Below are 20,068 nucleotides of genomic sequence, written 5' to 3' on the forward strand. Positions count from 1 at the left end.
CGTTGGACGCCATAGTTGTGTAAAAGAGCGGGAAATTTTGACGTTTGGAATCGCCGCCATGTTTGTTTTGAAGGTCAGTTTTTAAATTGTTTTCGATTACTAACAAACTTATATTAATTATTTATTAGTTCTCTAACTATTAATTAATTAAGTAACTTTGTTTTGAATAAATTCAATGAAGAAAAAAATACAAAATATAGGTAGCAAAGTGTTATACATATATCGTTTATTTCGTCATTTTAATTTTCACAAAACCATTTTCTTTGTTTTCGTATAATTATAATAGATATTTCTTTGATATATAATTATATTGCTTTATGTACAACCTACCCTATCTACTCTTGGATTATAGTGATAGGGGAACTGGATCCCGGGCATTCCCGGGTTACTGCCTCAGGGTAGATAGGCAACGAGAACAAGCGTCAGGAGGGTGTTGACTGAAAAATGCACAGATTATTTTGATATTAATAAGAATTATGCCTAGTTACCTACCAACGCATGTACCTTAGTGCGTTTGTGGCATTCCCTTTGTCCTTTATTGTGTCAAAGAATTTAACTAAAAACAAATAAACTTTACCATTTGATCCCAAATGGTAAAGTTTGAACAAACACAGATTTCGTCGTCTGTAAAAGTTCTCACGATAAATTTATAAATTGTATATAAGTAATTACAACAATAGGATGACTTCTCATAAACAATTTGTCTCAATTATGTTGCAATATTTCTACCACGGATTGTGTAAATTTTCATTTCTTGTGTTGGGCCAACCAATAAGACGTAAACTGCTATAAATCTATATTTAATTGGCGTAGCCGATTTTAGTAGATTTGTATAAATGAGATGCTTAATTTAGCCGATGGGTTGCCAGTTACTATTTTTTTATATAAATCCCACCATTAAGCCATCCATGTGCTGATGGTTCTTAGCACCAATAAAAAAAAGAATAGAATAACTCCATCTCGTGTCGTCAAACATAACATCACACTGAAACTATAAAGAGCAAAGAAATAATGGAAAATGTGAAAAAAGGGGGAAATTATTCATCCTTGAGGGCTTCAATGATGCCCAAAATAACTATTCCACGCGGACGCAGCTAGTGTGCAATAAAGGGACTGAGGATGCAAAGGATTAAAGCGAAAGGAGAAATATCTGAAAGCAGGCCCTAGGCTCTAAACTTAATAAATAAGGATGCTTTTAGAGACTTTACTCATGATAAAGATCTTTTTTTGGATAATGCATTACACATCTGAAGAAATACTTCGATATCTATTATTACCTATTGGTACCTCCAAAATGGGAGTCCCAGTTCATATTCCCACAAGAACGAAGCTTCGAGGCAAAGCTAGTGTAATTCCAAAACAAATATTTTAATGTCATGACAAGTTTAATTGTTACATCTCATTAATATGTATTGGAAGTTAGATTTAGATGTAAATTAAATACAGATTAATTAAACATTCTAGAATATTCATCGTTGTTTTCTAATACCTAGGTCTTTAACGTTTATGTACTAGAGGCATCGACACCATAGATTTATTTTTCGAAAAAAATTGCGACCTATGTCTAAAAATTTTTCGATTTAACGAATCAGGACTTCTGCTAAATGTGAAAATGCTCAACGTGGCCTTTCAATATTTACGATACTGTTGGCTCTGCCTACCCCGTAAAAGACAAAGACGTGGTTATATGTATGTACAGGAATGATGCCGGTATACTGGAATAATCTCTCTCTCACTCTCATTGCGTGTTCTCGGCTGTACTGCACCCTCCACCGATGTGCTGAGAGCCCGGGGTCCGCCTTCTGATATTTTTCTACATATATATTGTCACGTCTATATCTCTTGCGGGGTACACAGAGCCGACAGTCTTGAAAAGACTGAATGGCTACGTTCAGCTCTTTGGCTTAGTGATAGAATTGTGATTCAAATAGTGACAGGTTGCTAGCCCATCGCCTAGAAAAGAATCCCAAGTTTGTACGCCTATCCTTTAGTCGCCTATTACGACATCCATGTGAAAGAGATGGAGTGGTCCTATTCTTTTTTGTATTGGTGCCGGGAACCACACGGCACTGATATTTCACCCCCCACATTTTTCGGTCTTCGGTTTTCAGTCCTTTTGATCGCATATCATCTTTTGTCACGTCCAGCCAATATTTCTTTCCCTATCTAATTACACTAAGTATACATACATACATACATCACGCTTGGAGCCATAAGTAATGTCGAATAAGCATGAAAAAAGTGATAAGTGTGGAAGAAGCGGGTGAAGTCTGTAGGGATCACAGCACGCAGTAATCCATAGTTCCTGAGTTTACTGTTTTACAGTTATTAATAACCTAATAAAAATTCTGAAATTAAAAGCAAAAGCCTAGGAAATATGAACGTAATATCTTACTCTCGGTCAGCTGATCTAGTTTAAAAGCTCAGAAATTGCGTCAATCGCCAACGCCCATAGAAATACTTGTGCATTTTGCATTCCAGTAATTTGTGGCCGCTACCGACATAAATAACGAGAGAAAAGAAATATATGAACTCACTATTATGATCCAACTAGAGGCCGCCCGCTACTTCGTCCGCGTGGAATCTATCCCGTCGGAATTCCGGGATAAAAAGTAGCCTATATGTTATTCTGGGTCTTCAGCTACCTACATACCAAATTTCATCGTAATCGCTTCATTGGTTTTTGCGTGACAGGGTAACAAACATCCATATTGACATCCTCACAAACTTTCGCATTTATAATATTAGTAGGATAAGGGTTATGTTCCAATGCAAAGCTTGCGGAAGTCAGACCAAAGTCGCTTCGTGAAAAAACATGTCTTAAGGGTACTACCACCACTATCGGGTGTAGGTATTTGCTTTTTCAAATAACTCACCCTTTCTTTACTCCCCACAAAAGCTATTTAGAAATATGACAGTGGATGATACTATAAGATCCAACAGAAACCTTTGAAAACTTCGTTAATATTCTTCGCCTGAAAGCTTTCAGCGGCTTTAAAAGGTGAACACACGACGTATCTATCCGTATTTTTGTTGTATTCTTATCAATCATCAGGAATCAAGTGATATTGCATTGAGTTCCCTGTTTTGTTGTTCCATAGTTTGTTTAAGGTATATCTTACACTGAAATTAAAATGTGGTGCCGTGATCGTAGTAATCTCTGCGCATTAAAAAAAATTGTTTCCTTATGTGAAATAATAAACTATACATTTTTACTGGAAATAGCATGATTTCAATTACTTAAAAACCAAACAATTGGATCGATTTTTAAGAAATTGTGCACTAAGACAGACTAAATATTCAGGAGTAACATAGTGAATACTTTATTGTTGATATTCCCACGAAAATGAAAACAAAAGCGGGCAAAGGTGTACTTATTTCATTCTTATGAGAGTAAAATTGGACGATTTAATACATACATCTTTATCATATCTAATTAATCTAAAACTAAAATAGTTATGTTTTACAAATGTCTAACATAAGGCACACTTCACACTGGACGCTTATCCTCGCGAAATTCTTCAAATGCTATATTCTATTGTTTTGGATAACATTGTGTAATTTAACTAGGCCAAGCGCCCGGCGTTGCCCAAACTGCGTAGGTGTCCGCATACTAATATCGTATTGGTATTCCATTTAGATAGTTCGATATGCCATTGGATTTGTTACGGATTCCGTCTGAAGCAATTTTAAACCTTCATACTTTTAATGTTAATACTAGCCGTTGCCGGCGACATCGTCTGTTGCTTTAAATAGCAAAATCTATGCAGTGATTGATAATTCTATTTTTCAATTATTAAGTTGATAAGTACTTAGTTATTTTTTCTATAAAAAAAAACTATCGTTTCTGCAAGAATTTCGGCTGAAAATTTGTCTATGTGTAATTAACTATTATGGCTTAGCTTCAAAGCGTATCAGACAGACATATAGACAGACTAATGTCAGCATTTATAATATTAGTTATATGTAGATAGTGTTATGAATTCAACTTATATAATATAAAATAACTTAGATAATTTTGTAAAAGGAGTCCCCCAGAGACCTCTAAGGGGACTCCCTTAACAATATTATCTTCTCATTTGTAAATTAAATATACATTTATTCATTCATTCATATAATCACGTCTTTATCCCTTGCGACTGATAGGCCACGTTCAGCTGTAACGCTTAATGAAAGAATTGAGATTCAAATAGTGACAGGTTGCTAGCCCATAGCCTAAAAAAGGAATCCAAAATTTAAAAGCATTTATATCACACCATTTAAATACAAAAAAATTACGATTTATTCAACATAACCTAAACATACAAGTACACACTGCATATAATTAAAGTGTAGGAATGTGGTCGACAACTCATACTGAGAAAGGTCATTTTTTACTTGGCCGCATATTAATTAGATTTTGTTTATGAGCGAACTAAGTGATGCAAAGGGAAGTTATTAAGAGCAATGTTACTTAACCTGTATTTTACTTGTCTTACGACGTAGGCCTAATTGCGAGCTTATTTAAATTTGAAGGATATGAATATACATCGTGTCGTGTGGTTCCCGGCACGAATAGAAAAAAGAATAGGACCACTCCATCTCTTTCCCATGGATGTCGTAAAAGGCGACTAAGGGGTAGGCTTATAAACTTGGGATTCTTCTTTAAGGCGATGGGCTAGCAACATGTCACTATTTGAATCTCAATTCCATCTTAAAGCCAAACAGCTGAACGTGGCCTATTAGTCTTTACAAGACTGTTGGCTCTGTCTACCCCGCAAGGGATATAGACGTGATTATATGTATGTATGAATGTATGAATATACATCGTGTCGTGTGGTTCCCGGCACCAAAAGAAAAAAGAAACGGATCACTTCATCTCTTTCATTGAAGCCCTCAAGGATGAATAATTTTCCCAGTGTTTTTCACATTTTCCATTATTTCTTTTTTCATTAATTCTCCTTATTTAGTTGCAGCGTGATGTTATAAAGCCTAAAACCTTCCTCGATAAATGGTCTATTCAATGCAAAGAATTTTTCAAATAGAACCAGTAATTCCAGACATTAGCGCGTTCAAACAAACAAACTCTTCAGCTATATAATATTAGTATAGATGTACAGATAAAACAATTTAAAGCTATTTATTTAAGTAACGGACAACAAAGTTTGATTGAAAAGTAATTAAAGTCAATTATTGATCTTGTGTTACTTAATAGTACCATTATCAACATTGAAAATCATATTAAGAAAAGCCGCTGGCTTGGCTTGTGTTGAAAGAGAAATAAGGTGTGGTCAATTTGAAGACAGTAGTAACAGAACTACATTCATACACGTAATACCATGTCCTATTTCCTTGACGGGGTAGACAGAGTTAATAGTAACAACTCGCAAGATTCAATGGTCACATTTAGGCTCTATAGCTGAACTATGATTGTGCGGTTCCCGGCACCAATACAAAAAAGAATAGGACCACTCCATCTCTTTCCCATGGATGTCGTAAAAGGCGACTAAGGGATAATCTTACAAGCTTGGGATTCTTTCTTAGGCGATGGGCTAGCAACCTGTCACTATTTGAATGTCAATTCTATAATTAAGCCGTTAAACTAACTCAGTTTGAATCATGGTGACACATTCCAAAAGTGCAGGTTTCCTCACGATGTTATCCCTCACCGTAAGAGCATCGGTTAGCATTCAAACTAATGTAGCTGTGTGACATTTCAAACGATCATAGATATTTTTCCTGATCAACTTTTGCATGGGCAATGGCCACGCAAATAGTGAATGTCCAATCGCCTTGAATTCAACTTGATATTGTAAAACTATACGATTGTGTTATACATCACTAAGTACTGTACAGGCTATTATGTTGATACCAATAGGTATTGGACGCATAACTATCTATACTAATATTATAAAGCTGAAGCGTTTGTTTGTTTGTTTGTTTGTTTGAAAGCGCTAATCTCAGAAACTATGGTTCGAATTGAAAAAATCTAAAAATGCTAAATATAGCCACAGTCATATAAAAGAATAACAATTATCAAGATTTTCAATCAGAAACAGAGTAATATAACTGATATTAACGTAATGAGCCGAGCTGCAAATTATCTAAGCATAAAAGCGCCTTGCATGTGAATTGAACCGTGCGAAAATATCATACAATAACGTACATACACATACATACATATATGTACATATATTTATTTACTTTTATTTATTTAAACTTAATTGCACAAAATACAAATGTATAGCACAATTGGCGGACGAAGCATTTATCTACCAGTCAACCAGACAGACAGAGACCTTTATGACAGAGAACTTAATTTAGGGTCAAACTAAATAAACAGAATATTTATACCTACACAAAATATAAAATAAAATAATTATAATATACTTACATTAAAACTACAATAAATAAACAATATACCTACATATATATAGGATACATATAATCACCTCAATAATTAAAAGAAAACCCAGAAAAATGTAAAATTATTATTTTTTGAACAAATTCAAATAACCGCAACATGCATTTACTGCACTTCCTTATACATGTTTATAAGGTTTAGTAATGCATTTCGATATTGTACAGGAAAAGAATAGGACCACTCCATCACGTTCCCATGGACTTCGTAAAAGGCGACCAATGGATAGACTTATATACTTGGGATTCTTATTTTAGGCGATGGGCTAGCAAACTGTCACAATTTGAATCATCATCATTAAGCCAAACAGTTGAAGGTGGCCTATCAGTCTTTATAAAACTGTTGGCTCTGTCTACCCAGCAAGGTTATATCCCTTACATAGTATAGACAGAGCAAACACTCTTGAAAAGAATGATAGGCCATGTTCAACTTGACAAAGGCTTGATAATAGAATTGAGATTCGAACGTATTTGACAACCCTATTTATATATATCCGCTTACAGAATCAAAAATCTTTATTATCCAATTACTGAAACGATACCATAACAACCTTGAACTTGGCCGAGATATTTGAAACATGTTTTGTAACACAAACCGGCTGTTACTTTCACTAAACACGCTTTAAAATAAAAATAAAAGTAAATAAATTGATACCTACCTGCAGTTTTGCCTGCGTATTGTTTAAAGTTTTTTGTAGGCATATATTAAACAATACATACATATAATCACGTCTATATCCCTTGCGGGGTGGACAGAGCCAGTCTTGATAAGACTGATAGGTCACGTTCAGCTATTTGGCTTTAAGATAGAATTGAGATTTAAATAGTGACAGGTTGCTAATCCATCGCCTAAAAAAGAATCCCAAGTTTGTAAGCCTAGCCCTTAGTCGCCTTTTACGACATCCATGGGAAAGAGATGGAGTGGTCCTTCTCTTTTTTGTATTGGTGCCGGGAACAATACGACACTTGTATTGGTGTCGGGAACCACACGGCACATAATAAATAAACATGTAAATGATAAAATTCTTCCTCATTCCAGACCCTCATATTCTGCTCAGCATGGCTCCTAATCCAATGCCAGAACGGGCCAACAACTACTCCTGTACCGATCCTGAAGCAGATTAACCGACAAAATGACGATGGCTCCTACAGCTATGGCTATGAAGCGGCCGATGGCTCCTTCAAGATTGAGACGAAGTATCCCAATGGAGATGTGGCCGGGAAGTATGGATATGTTGACGAGAGTGGAAAATTGAGAGAGATATCATACGGAGCTAGCAGTAAGAGAGGATTTGAACCTCAAGGTGGGAATTTTGATTGTATTTTAGAGAGGATTCCGAGGGCATACATACATACATATGGTCACGTCTATATCCCTTGCGGGGTAGACAGAGCCAACAGTCTTGGAAAGACTGAATGGCCACGTTCAGCCGTTTGGCTTAATGATAGAATTGCGATTCAAATGGTGACAGGTCGCTAGTCCATCGCCTTAAATAAGAATCCCAAGTTTGTAAGCCTATCCCTTAGTCGCCTTTTACGACATCCACGGGAAAGAGATGGAGTGGTCCTATTCTTTTTTGTATTGGTAAACCGGAAACCACACGGCTTGTATAACTTAATAGATTATTTGGTAAAACGTTGGTCATTTTGTTCAAAGCAATGTTATAAACTTTTTTTTTCTCATGAGCAACTCTAACGACTAATGTCAGTGTGCTTGTTGACTTTGACCGCTGGGTAATTTCCAAATAAGTAACCATTTATCTGGGGCGGTTACAAAATGGTCGCTTACATCCAGATGTGTGGCTTTGAAAAGTCGTAGGTATAGGTTTGTTCTACATAGTATTCGGATTAATTTGAAAACTTTGTTGTATTTGAGTTCTTATTTAAATAATAATGAACATACTTTACAAACATTATAAGCACGTCTTTATCCCTTGCGGGGTAGACAAAGCCAACAGTCTTAAAAAGGCTGATAGGCCACGTACAGCTTGGCTTTATGATAGAATTCAGATTCAACATACATACATATGGTCACGTTTATTTCCCTTGCGGGGTAGATAGAGCCAACAGTCTTAAAAAGGATGCTAGCCTGGCGCCTAAAATAAGAATCCCAAGTTTGTAAGCCTATCCCTTAGTCGCCTTTTATGACACAAAGAGATGGAGTGGTCCTATTCTTTTTCCTATTGGTGCCGGAAACTACACGGAACGATGCCGGTAATCCTTTAAAAGAAAAAAAATTAGGGAAAGGAATTTTAAAAATCTCGCTGAACTTGTAACTAAATGAAAAACGATAAAAAAATCTAAAGAATCCTTTGGGGTTTTAGTTAAAAGCAGCCAGCCTTCTTGTCATGAGACGAGGCGACTGATCCTTCGTCTAATCTGTTTTTTTTATTAATAAAAAAAATTATAAATCTGTTCAATTTTCCTGTTCAATTCTCTTGTACTTGCAACGATAATTTATTACATATCAATGTTAATATAATCATCATAACATTACGAATTTGATTGCAAAATTTATAAAAAAAAGGTTACACATCTAAACATTTATTTACATGACGCAACATTACCTTCATGCTCTGGTTCCCGGCAAAAAGCATGTAAGCACCTAGCTCAGTCATTTGAAGATGTACTAATTGAGCTATTAATTTAATTAATACTGTGAATTGTTTAACGCTAAGTTGGTATTCGTTGTTTACAATTTCTAAACCGACTAATTTGCAGGGTTATAATACCTTACTTTTTTGCACCTTGAATACAAATGTGACATAGGCAAATAGAAAGCTTGGACCTTGGAAGACATTGATGAATTGTCAATCAATGCAATAGTTTATTCTTTATACATTACTAGCTGTGCCCGCGACTTCGTCCGCGTGGAATAGTTATTTTGGGCATCATTGAAGCCTTCAAGGATGAATAATTTCTCTCGTTTTTTTTTCACATTCTCCATTATTTCTTCGCTCCTAATAGTTGCAGCGTGATGTTATATAGCTTAGCCTTCCTCGATAAATTGTCTATTCAACGCAAAATGATTTTTTCAATTCGAACCAGTAGTTCCTGAGATTAGCGCGTTCAAACAAACATACAAACAAACGAACAAACTCTTTAGCTTTATAATATTAGTACAGACAATACAGATATCTCAATTTCAGGTGCCGGCATCATGGTACCACCGCCGACATTGAACGACAACCCCAGCAACGCTTTGACCGACGGCCAGGAGGACGACGGGCAATACAGAGAGGACCCCAAGATCTACGAGGACCCCAAATACAACGGCAAAGCCACCAGGCCCACCTTCAAGCAGTTCCTGCAGCCAGCACAACCCACTGCCCAGCCCGAACCACAGTACCAACCCTACCAGCAACCGTCCCAGTTGAGATCAGCACCGCTTTACACCCAGCAAACCAATACCTTCAGCCAATCGCCACAGCAGTTCCCAAGAGAGAGACCACAGAGCCAAATCTACCACCAACAACCACAGTTCTCTTATCAGGCGTTCACTGCGCAACCGTATAATCAATATCAAAACCAGTATCAGAACTATCAGCCTCAGAATTATCAGCCTCAGAATTATCAGACACAAAATTATAACCCGTTCGTGGGTCACCCGGCGCAGAATTTCGACCCCAACACAGGCTCTTACACGATTAATTTCACTGGTTAAGAAATAAATAATTAATATGTGAATGGTATTTTTGACATTGCAATGATTCAAATCACGAATGAGTTAGATGAAATAACTTGACCTTAAATAAAAAAAATACAATAAATAAATTCAAGCAAAAGAAATTAAAAAATTACTTAATTTTTTTTTAAGTTAAAAATTGATATAGATAAAAACCACAATTTAGGGAAAAGAATAAATAAAAATAACTAAAATACTGGATAATATTATATTAAACAATATTTAATATTAATTAAGTATGAATATGTTTTTATAACAGCCCCTGAAAATTTAATTGCACTTTTAAAACCAAATATTAAAATTCAGCTCAAGTGATTTGGATCAAATAAGTGTCATAAAACGAGTTTTTGGTTTATTAAAACTATACGTATTTAAGAGTATCCCAAAGCGATGCGAAGTAAAATCGATGTATTGTAAATATTGTTTAGTGCTAGTCAGTATATTTTGTATAATTATTGGAAAACGTAGCTTTAATTTTTATACTTCGTGATTTAATACTTCGTAAATTATTTTAGCTATTACTAAAATTTTATGAAAATGTTGAGGCCTTCAATATTTTTGACTAAAAATATTATTATTCATGTTATTTTCTGCTATTTTCTACTATCTTCAAATCTTCCTAATATTATAACATTATATACATAATTTTGATAATTCATTAAAAATAAATCATATAATAGTTACTAATTTGTATACATACCTACAAATAATAACGTCTATATCCCTTGCGGAGTAGACAGGGCCGACAGTCTTGAAAAGACTGATAGGCCACGTTCAGCTGTTAGGTTTAACGATTTGAGTTGCTTACCCATCGCCTAAAAGAAGAGTTTCAATCAACGAATTTAATTCATTTAAAATACTTACAATACTTAGTAACAATGTAACGTGTATTTGCAATTACCAAAGTAATATCAATATTTTTAATTATATCATCACTTAAATATCTATCTGATAAAATGTTTGTAAACGGTGTTATGTAACAAATGTACAGCAAACAATAAAGAACTAATTTTCGCGCCCATTGAATACAAAATGGCCGTCGATTGTCAAAGTACAACGTGCACGGATTGTAAATAGATTAAACGAATTGTTATATAAATAATGACTGTTTTCTTTTCCTGGTTTCGTAAAGTGTCCTAAATTTGATGCGTAATCAATTGATGCTTATCTAATAGGTATATTTAGTAAAGGAGAAATATTCAACCATGTGGATTCTGGCAGAGCGGCGTATAATTGTTAAACACTAATTTAATAGTTAATTAATATATTAAAATTAAGCTGGACTTACCCAATCGAGAATCATGTTAAAAGGCGTCTGGGCTCTTTACAAGGCAAGCAAAAGAAAAATAATTAAATAAAATTAACAATTAATTATTCCCCATAATACCTAAGCTTCATCAAATTTAAATAATTACTTTTATTTTATCGTTGCTGTACACATTTGATGCACTCTCAGTTTTTTTTTGTAATACTTAATAGATAAAAATAGACTTAAGCGAAATACGGATTTTACTTAAATTACCTACATTTTATTTTCCAAACCTTTGTGAGAGTCCACCGATATTTGGCATTGCTAATATGGCGTCCTGACATTAGTTTCGATTACAACCTCATATCTATGGATTAATTAATACCCGTTGGCGTTTTTTGATTATGATTTCCGGTTGACTGGAAGTGATCCCTTTATGGGATAAGTTCGCCATTGCAAGTGATTTATTTCTTTCTTAGCGATGTATTATCTCTTGTAACTGTGTAAATTTCTGTGCAAAACCGATATTACAAATAAACAAAGTACCTATTTTGCCGAGGACTTAATTTTACAGATCAGCCTTTACAAATTATAAGGAAGTGAGGTTTCGGTAAAAAAAAGGTTATAAAAAATAACCTATTACGATTATTGAACCCGGACACAGACAACTAAAGGTAATGTCAACAGGCTGAAATGCATCAATATTAATTTAAAATAAGTCTTACATAAATATAATAACGTCTATATCCCTTGCGGGGTAGACAGAGCCAACAATCTTGAAAAGACTGATAGGCCACGTTCATCTGTTTGGCTTAATGATAGAATTGAGATTCAAATAGTGACAGGTTGCTAGCCCATCGCCTAAAAGAGGAAATCCCAAGTTTATAAGCCTATCCCTTAGTCGCCTTTTACGACATCCATGTGAACGGGATGGAGTGGTCCTAATCTTTTTTTTTTGTGCCGGGAATCACACGGCACACTCTATATTTTTATGGACTTCCAAGGCGATACAAATAGGTACTCAACGCACAATTCGTAGCATTTTGAAAAACATCCGAATACTTAAGTGTCATATAATTAGAGTGATATTAATGGCGGTAACTGTCGGAAACGTGGGCGCTGATCAGCATCCGGTCGCGAAGTTGCTGACCTTACATACCTGGAGGGTGTCATGCCAATGCTAGACAAGAGTTTCTGAATGCATTTTATTATATTCATTGTAGGACGTATAGTTACAATGTAAGTTATTCCTACAGAAGATAGAAGGAGAAAAGCGGAGAGAAATAATCAGTTTAATATTACTATATTATTGGACATAAATAATTGATTCGCTTTGTGTAAAAGCCTGACTCACCCAATCCAGGATCAACGGCTTATCCTGGGCTCCTCTCTAAGGTAGTAAGAATGCATGCATACATATAGTCACGTCTTTATCCCTTACGGGGTAGACAGAGCCAACAGTCTTGAAAAGACTGATAGGCCACGTTCAGCTGTTTGGCTTAGTGATAGAATTGAGATTCAAATAGTGACGGGTTGCTAGCCCATCGCCTAAAAGAAGAATCCCAAGATTATAAGCCTATCCCTTAGTCACCTTTTACGACATCCATAGGAACGAGATGGAGTGGTCCGATTCTTTTTTATTATTGGTGCCGGGAACTAAAAGCCAGGACAAACAAGAATTTTTTATTGTATTTTTTTAGTTTGTTGTGTTACGAATAAACAAGCGAAAGCTAGCTCTAATAATTTAACTTTGCGGGAACTATTACAAAATTTCTTTCCTTTAGATAAAATCCCTTAATAAACATACATATCACGCCTCTTTCCCGTAGGGATAGGATACGTGTTTCCATTTACCACGATCCCTACATACTTAATTAGCTTCATCCATAGTTTTCTGCAAGTCACGATAATAAAATCACAGTATTTACAACAAAACAAAAAATAGAGGAATATTTTCATGAATTATTGGCGCAGTTCCGCATACACTCGTCCAGTAAGTAACTGTCAAAAATGTCAAGTGTGAGTCGCAAGGTCGGTATAAATGGAATTAAATCTGTACCAATTATTTGTCAACCATATAACTGTATATAGGTACCATAAGTAAATGTGTCTTCTTTTTTATAGTAATTATTTAAAGATTTTTTTCTATATATTTATTTTTGTTTTATTCATATTTTTTGCAAATTAAACAATAATTTTCCAGCTGAATGAAGACTTTTAGAGTATTTTTGAGACTGTTGGCTCTGTCTATCCTGTTAGATATAAAGATAGAAAACATTTTGATCAAATAACATGCTTGTGATTTTTTGGTTCAGTTCCAATTACTTGTCTTTTGTTGCAAAAGAGAAGGTAATCGTACAAAGTTAATAAATTACATCTAATTTCCAAATTTTTTCCACAATTCTAACACCAAAAGTATATATTTAACGTAAGTAGGTAGATGAAAGTAGATTAGCTTCAAAACTTGTGATTCCATATTTAAGCGATGGACTAGCAACCTGACACATACTATCATAAACTGCTCGTAGCTTTCCTGTTGCTGTTGAATCTGTCTACCCCGTATGGGTTAAAGACGTGAAATTTTTATATTTATGTCAGTAATAACAGTAAGTAAGGTCACCGAGACTTCAAAAACTCTTAGCGCCTTCATTTTGTTGGCAACTAGCGACACAGGCGGCCACGCCCTGAATTATTTTGCACAGACTTGATTAATCGAACAGAAATGGAAAATGTTTACTACGAGTACTTTATAAAAAAATTCTGACCGTCGTTTTTTTTAAACCCGCACAAGAAAAGTATATACTTTCAGATAATGGATGGATTATTTAAAATATGTTGTTTGATGTTCTTACACTATTCTGTTGAATTTTTTTTTTTTTATGTTATTGCTATAGTTTAAGAGTTAGTGATTTTATTCTTGTGACTTACACTGTAAGTAAATTTAAGTAAAAATACTTTTAAAGTAAATTGGGCGTCGCTTATTGCCATGCATGTAAAAGTTTGCTAAGTTATAAGCTCGATTCTTAATTTTAAGACCAACGTACCTACAATTAGTTGGCAAATAAATATTAGTAGATCCGAAGGTTACAGAATTTGTGTTGAAGAGAAGTCATTGCTTAACGAATTACGGATATGTCTGGAGCGAAGTCCCGCGCATGAGCGAGTTCTTTATACTACGCATACAAGACAATATATGTATTTATACATGTCTGTCTGTATGTGTGTCTGTCTCTCATGAAAGTAGTTTCACGGCCGCGGCGCCTTCCGCGTTCAGATTGCAATTTATTGATATCATTCATGTGGTATTTCGACCAATGACGCGGCGTCTTTCTTTTAACATACTCAGTCAAAAAAAAGTTAGACCTTTTGATAATATATGTAAGGTAGTTATATATACTTGTGGCGATATCTATACGCCACAAGTCACAACAATAAAAAATTAAATCACGCGACGCTATCAGTCAAAAACAGCGACAAAACCTAAATCGCGCAAGCAAAGATTTTACGGATTGGAGCTATATATACAACTTCCGACTCAACATCGTCTGTCGCGCGGTTCCCCAGGCATCACATATAGCCTGGCGGATGATCTTCCCTTTGGTGGCGGTCGAGCCCGAACTATCGTCCCCGCTACAGTTATGGTAGAGTAGGTTGAGTAACAAGAGTAGGTTGGTAAGGTAATTTGAATGATTCTGCCTACGTTAATGTTAATGGCAGTCCTTTTTATGGGCTGCGTTTTTCGAAGCCTTCTTAATAAAAATAAAAACAAGAATATATTTAGAGAATTGACGACACTCCAATGAACTCCCAACTACAAGACCGAAGTAGGTATCGTTACGGATGCACTTTCAGTCAGTCAGTCACCCGGTGATAAACACCATAATTTTTTGTAATTTATATTATGTACTAATTATATTTAAAATCTATTTATTCTTTTTTGTATTTTTGCCGTGTGGTTCCCGGCAAAAAATAATAGGACCACTCCATCTCCTTCCCATGGATGTCGTAAAAGGCGATTAAGGGATAGATTTACAAACTCGGGATTCTTTTTTAGGCGACGCGACGGGCTAGCAACCTGTCATTATTTTAATCTCAATTCTATCATTAAACCAAATAGCTGAACGTGGCCCATCAGTCTTTTCAAGACTGTTGGCTTTGTCAACCACACAACGGATATAGACGTGACCATATGTATGTATTTTTTCTATCCATTTTTCTTCTTTGTTCTCGTAATGTGAATAAATTGATGCAGTTTGTATTTAGAGATAGTTGCACTGAATGCTGACCTTTGTCAAGAATGCCGCCGCGAGGTTGACTGCTTGGACATTTCTATGACCTGAACTTGGCACGATTTAACCCATTTTAGAAAAAGATAGTTCCCAATTCAACTCCTTATGTACATAAGTACAGATATATAATCACGTCTTTATCTCTAACAGTAGACAGAGCCGATAACTGTAACGAAAAGACTGAAAGGCCTTGTTCAGCTGTATGGCTTAACGATGTAATTAAGATTCAGATAGTGACTGGTTGCTAGACGATCGCTTAAAAGTATCCCAAGTTTATTTGCCTATTCCTTAGTGCCGTGTGGTTCCCGGCATCAATACAAAAAAGAATAGGACCACTCCATCTCTTTCCCATGGATGTCGTAAAAGGCGACTAAGGGATAAGCTTACAGACTTGGGATTCTTTTTTAAGCGATGGCTAGCAACCTGTAACTATTTGAATCTCAATTCTATCACCAAGCCAAACAGCTGAACGTGGCCATTCAGTCTTTTCAAGACTGTTGGCTCTGTCTTCCCCGCAAGGGATATAGACGTGACCATATGTATGTATGTCCTTAGTCGCCTTTTACGACATCCATGGGAAATAGATGTGATGGTCCTATTCTAAAGAGCCGGCAATCCACACGGCACACAAACTTTCGTATTTATTTGTAACGGAACAAAAACAATTTACAAATTGATAAGTTGGCAACCCTGAATCATTAGGGCTGCCAATTGTGTCACAATCACAGTAATACAGCGCGTCCTGAATCTGGATTTCTACGAGAAACCCCCAAGGTCGCGGAGCGCACCGTGTGAAATCGATGTTTCGTAATATTTCATTGAATTTGTTAAATAACATTTAATTTTTTAACATTTCATAAAACAACTAGCTGTGCCCGCGACTTCGTCCGCGTGGAATAGTTATTTTGGGCATCATTGAAGCCCTCAAAGATAAATGATTTTTTTACACCCACACCCCGTTTTTTACACATTTCCCGTTATTTCTTCGCTCCTAATAGTTGGAGCGTGATGTTATAAAGCCTAAAGCCTTCCTCGATAAATGGTCTATTCAACACAAAAATATTATTTCAATTCGAACCAGTAGTTCCTGGGATTAGCGCGTTCAAACAAACAAACAGACAAACTCTTCAGCTTTATTAAATTAGTATACTTAGATATAGTTCGAGTATTAATACTCTTTTCAGTGCATTAACAACACAGGCCTGTCTCCCAGTTCAATCTGTATCGTTTGAGACTTGAAGACAAAGATAATAAAAAACATAAAATCACGCCTCTTTCCCGGAGGGGTAGGCAGAGACTACCTCTTTCCACTTGCCACGATCTCTGCATACTTCCTTCGCTTCATCCACAGCGGTTTCGGGTACTTTTGACCTGACCCTTTACCAGGACGTCCTTAATTTGATCAAGATACGTTCGTCTAGGTCTTCCCACTCCGACCTTTCCCTCCACACTCTCCTTGCATATCTGCTTAGTCAACCTGCTTTCATTCATCCTCTCCACATGACCGAACCATCTCAACATACCCTTTTCTATTCCTGTAACTTCATCCTCTTTCATATCACAACATTCCCTTATCACGCTGTTCCTTATCCGGTCACTCAATTTCACACCCATCATACTCATTAACGCTCTAATTTCCACTGCATTTATTCTGCTTTCGTGCTTCTTTTGCCATACCCAACTTTCACTCCCATACATTAATGTCGGGACCAACACGCCCCTATGCACAGCCAGTCGAGCCTTTTTCGATAGTTTCTGACTGCTCATAAAGGCATGCAAAGCTCCATTCACCATGTTCCCCGCGTTCATTCTCCTTTCAATATCAAAAGCATACATACATACACTAGCTGTGCCCGCGACTTCGTCCGCGTGGAATAGTTATTTTGGGCATCATATTTATTTTGGCAAACATCCTCCTCGGCTTTATCAATTATAGCTGCTAATTGTTATGCGACTTGGCGACGACTTGGCCCACATCATTACCCGCGACGGAACGGAGACCGTATAGTGACATGAGAGGCCTTTGCCCAGTAGTGGGATCTTACAGGCTGATACTTTACTTTAAAATAGTAATAAGGGCAATCGAAAGATGCGGGTTGAGGGGGGGGCGGTCAGGCGGTCACGCGTATTAGAAAGAACGCTGGTTCGCCGTATTAAATGTTTCGCTGCAAATTGCTTATAACGACTATATCTCAAAACCTATTCGTCTGATTTATATACTGTAAATGGCAATTTTGGTCTACATGAAAAGCCGAAAGTAATAAACATATTTATTTGGATAAGGATTAATACTGAATTAAAGAAAATTGGTTTCAAAATAACTTAAGTTTTATAATCTTAAAAAATGAACATAAAAGTGGTTATTGTAAGTAAACCTTAAGAGACGAAACGGCCTCTGTGGCTCAGCGGTAGTACGCTTGTCTGTGACACCGGAGGTCCCGGGTTCGAATCCCGGTCAGGGCATGATGAGAAAAGAACTTTTTCTGATTGTCCTGGGTCTTGGATGTTTATCTATATAAGTATTTATTATAAAATATAGTATCGTTGAGTTAGTATCTCGTAACACAAGTTTCGAACTTACTTCGAGGCTAACTCAATCAGTGTAATTTGTCCCGTATATATTTATTTATTTATTTTTAAGAGATAGATATATGCTCTCGCGGACTTTTTTGTGGCAAAAAATGAGTACTTCACATCTTTAGTACATTGTTTTACTATATCTTTGTTGGTTTGCGCAGCGTTCGCGTGGAAAGCTCGCAGATGGCCGACTTATTCAACTTTCACCGTCATTGTTGACGTTTCCAGTAGGAAATCCGGGATAAAATGTAGCCTTCCTCGATAAATAGACTATCTAACAGTGAAAGAATTATTCAAATTGGTTCAGTAGTTTCTGAGATTAGCGCGTTTAAACAAACAAACAAACAAACAAACAAAACAAACTCTTCAGCTTTATAATATTAGTATAGATATAACCCCGTCTATTTCCCTTGCGGGGTAGACAGAGCAAAAAAACTGATAGGCCACGTTCAGCTGTTTGGCTTTATGATGGAATTGAGATTCAAATAGTGACAGGTTGCTAGCCCATCGCCTAAAAGTTTATAAGCCTATCCCTTAGTCGTCTTTTACGACATCCATGGGAACGAGATGGAGTGTTCTTATTTGTAATCCTTCCACCCAAAGGTTGACTGGAAGAGATTGCATTAGCGATAAGTCCGCCTTTGTACCATCTATATCTGCTTTGTGCTGTTTTGTATGTTTACTCTTATGGTGCAATAAAGAGTTCTATCTATCAATGTATCTATCTATTTATCTAATAATTCAGGTTCATATTGGTAATTATTTCAGAACCTATCTAAAGAAATGCACTAATAACTAAGTATACTTACATGAAATACAAATTAGGGACTTCTTAATATTCAAGACCTACCTCGTCCTGATTGTATGACCTAGGCACAGTCTTTATTCCGCAATCTGAGAATTTCTTAATTTACAAACAATAGGTACTGTTGTGATTATTATTGGTGCATGTCATTTATTTGTGGGTATTGAATAAACAAATTAGTCTTGGTTCAACCTGCCTTTTTTCCTCTGTAGACATCTCACTAGCTTGACAAATCTTCACAGCTCGTGCGAGGGTCAGATCCTCAGCTCTCAGTAATCGATCACGTATTTTTCCATCGGTGACCCCGCAAACAACACGATCGCGTATCAGACCTTCTTCGAGATGCTCGAATTCACAATGCTGCGAAAGTATTTTCAATGCTGTGACGTACTCATCGACAGATTCACCATTTTCTTGATTTCTTGTAAAAAATTTGAAACGAGCCATGGTAGTATTTTGTTTCGTACCGAAATGCTCATTAAATTTGCTGACCAACTTGTCGAAATTCTCCCGATCAGTCTCCTTTTCGAATTTAAACGTAGTATATACGTCGTAACCTTCTTCTTTTCGGTGACGGTATGGACAGCCACAAATGGTATGAGACTTTATTTTTATATGGTAGTGATTTAAAAGAAAGATTTAAGCTAGATACTGGTTCGGATTTAAATGTAATGTCCTTGAAAACATATTGTAAATTGGGTTTGAACTTATCAGAGTTAACATCAGATAATACGAGAGCTTTATCGTTTTGTGGCAATTTTATTCCTATTGTTGGATCATGTTACATCAATTGGTTTTATAAAAATAAAGTGTATAAATTACGTTTCATAATTTCTGAACACGACTGTCAAAATGTGCTGGGCAAATTTTCTTGTGAACAACTAGGCTTAATAAAACGTTTATATTCAATAGATATTAACCAGTATGATGATATTTTCAAAGGTTTGGGAAAGTTGCCTGGCAAATACAAAATAGTAACAATTCCGGGCGCGCAGCCGTCAGTCTGTCCCGTTAGAAAAATACCCGTGGGCGTACGAGATAAGTTACGAATCGAATTAGATCGA

The 20,068-nt window shown here is 36.0% G+C and overlaps 1 protein-coding gene across 1 annotated transcript; it reads left to right on the forward strand.

Moving 5' to 3' along the window:
* On the forward strand, positions 1–11,147 carry LOC106132249 (activating signal cointegrator 1 complex subunit 2 homolog). Its single transcript, XM_060947607.1, has 3 exons — positions 1–73; positions 7,439–7,703; positions 9,549–11,147. The coding sequence occupies exons 1-3, from the start codon at positions 59–61 to the stop codon at positions 10,061–10,063; spliced, it is 795 nt and encodes a 264-aa protein (XP_060803590.1). The 5' UTR covers positions 1–58; the 3' UTR covers positions 10,064–11,147.
* The last annotated feature ends 8,921 nt before the right edge of the window (positions 11,148–20,068 follow it).

The sequence above is a fragment of the Amyelois transitella genome, chromosome 14, assembly GCF_032362555.1.
Source record: "Amyelois transitella isolate CPQ chromosome 14, ilAmyTran1.1, whole genome shotgun sequence".
Lineage (NCBI taxonomy): Eukaryota > Metazoa > Arthropoda > Insecta > Lepidoptera > Pyralidae > Amyelois > Amyelois transitella.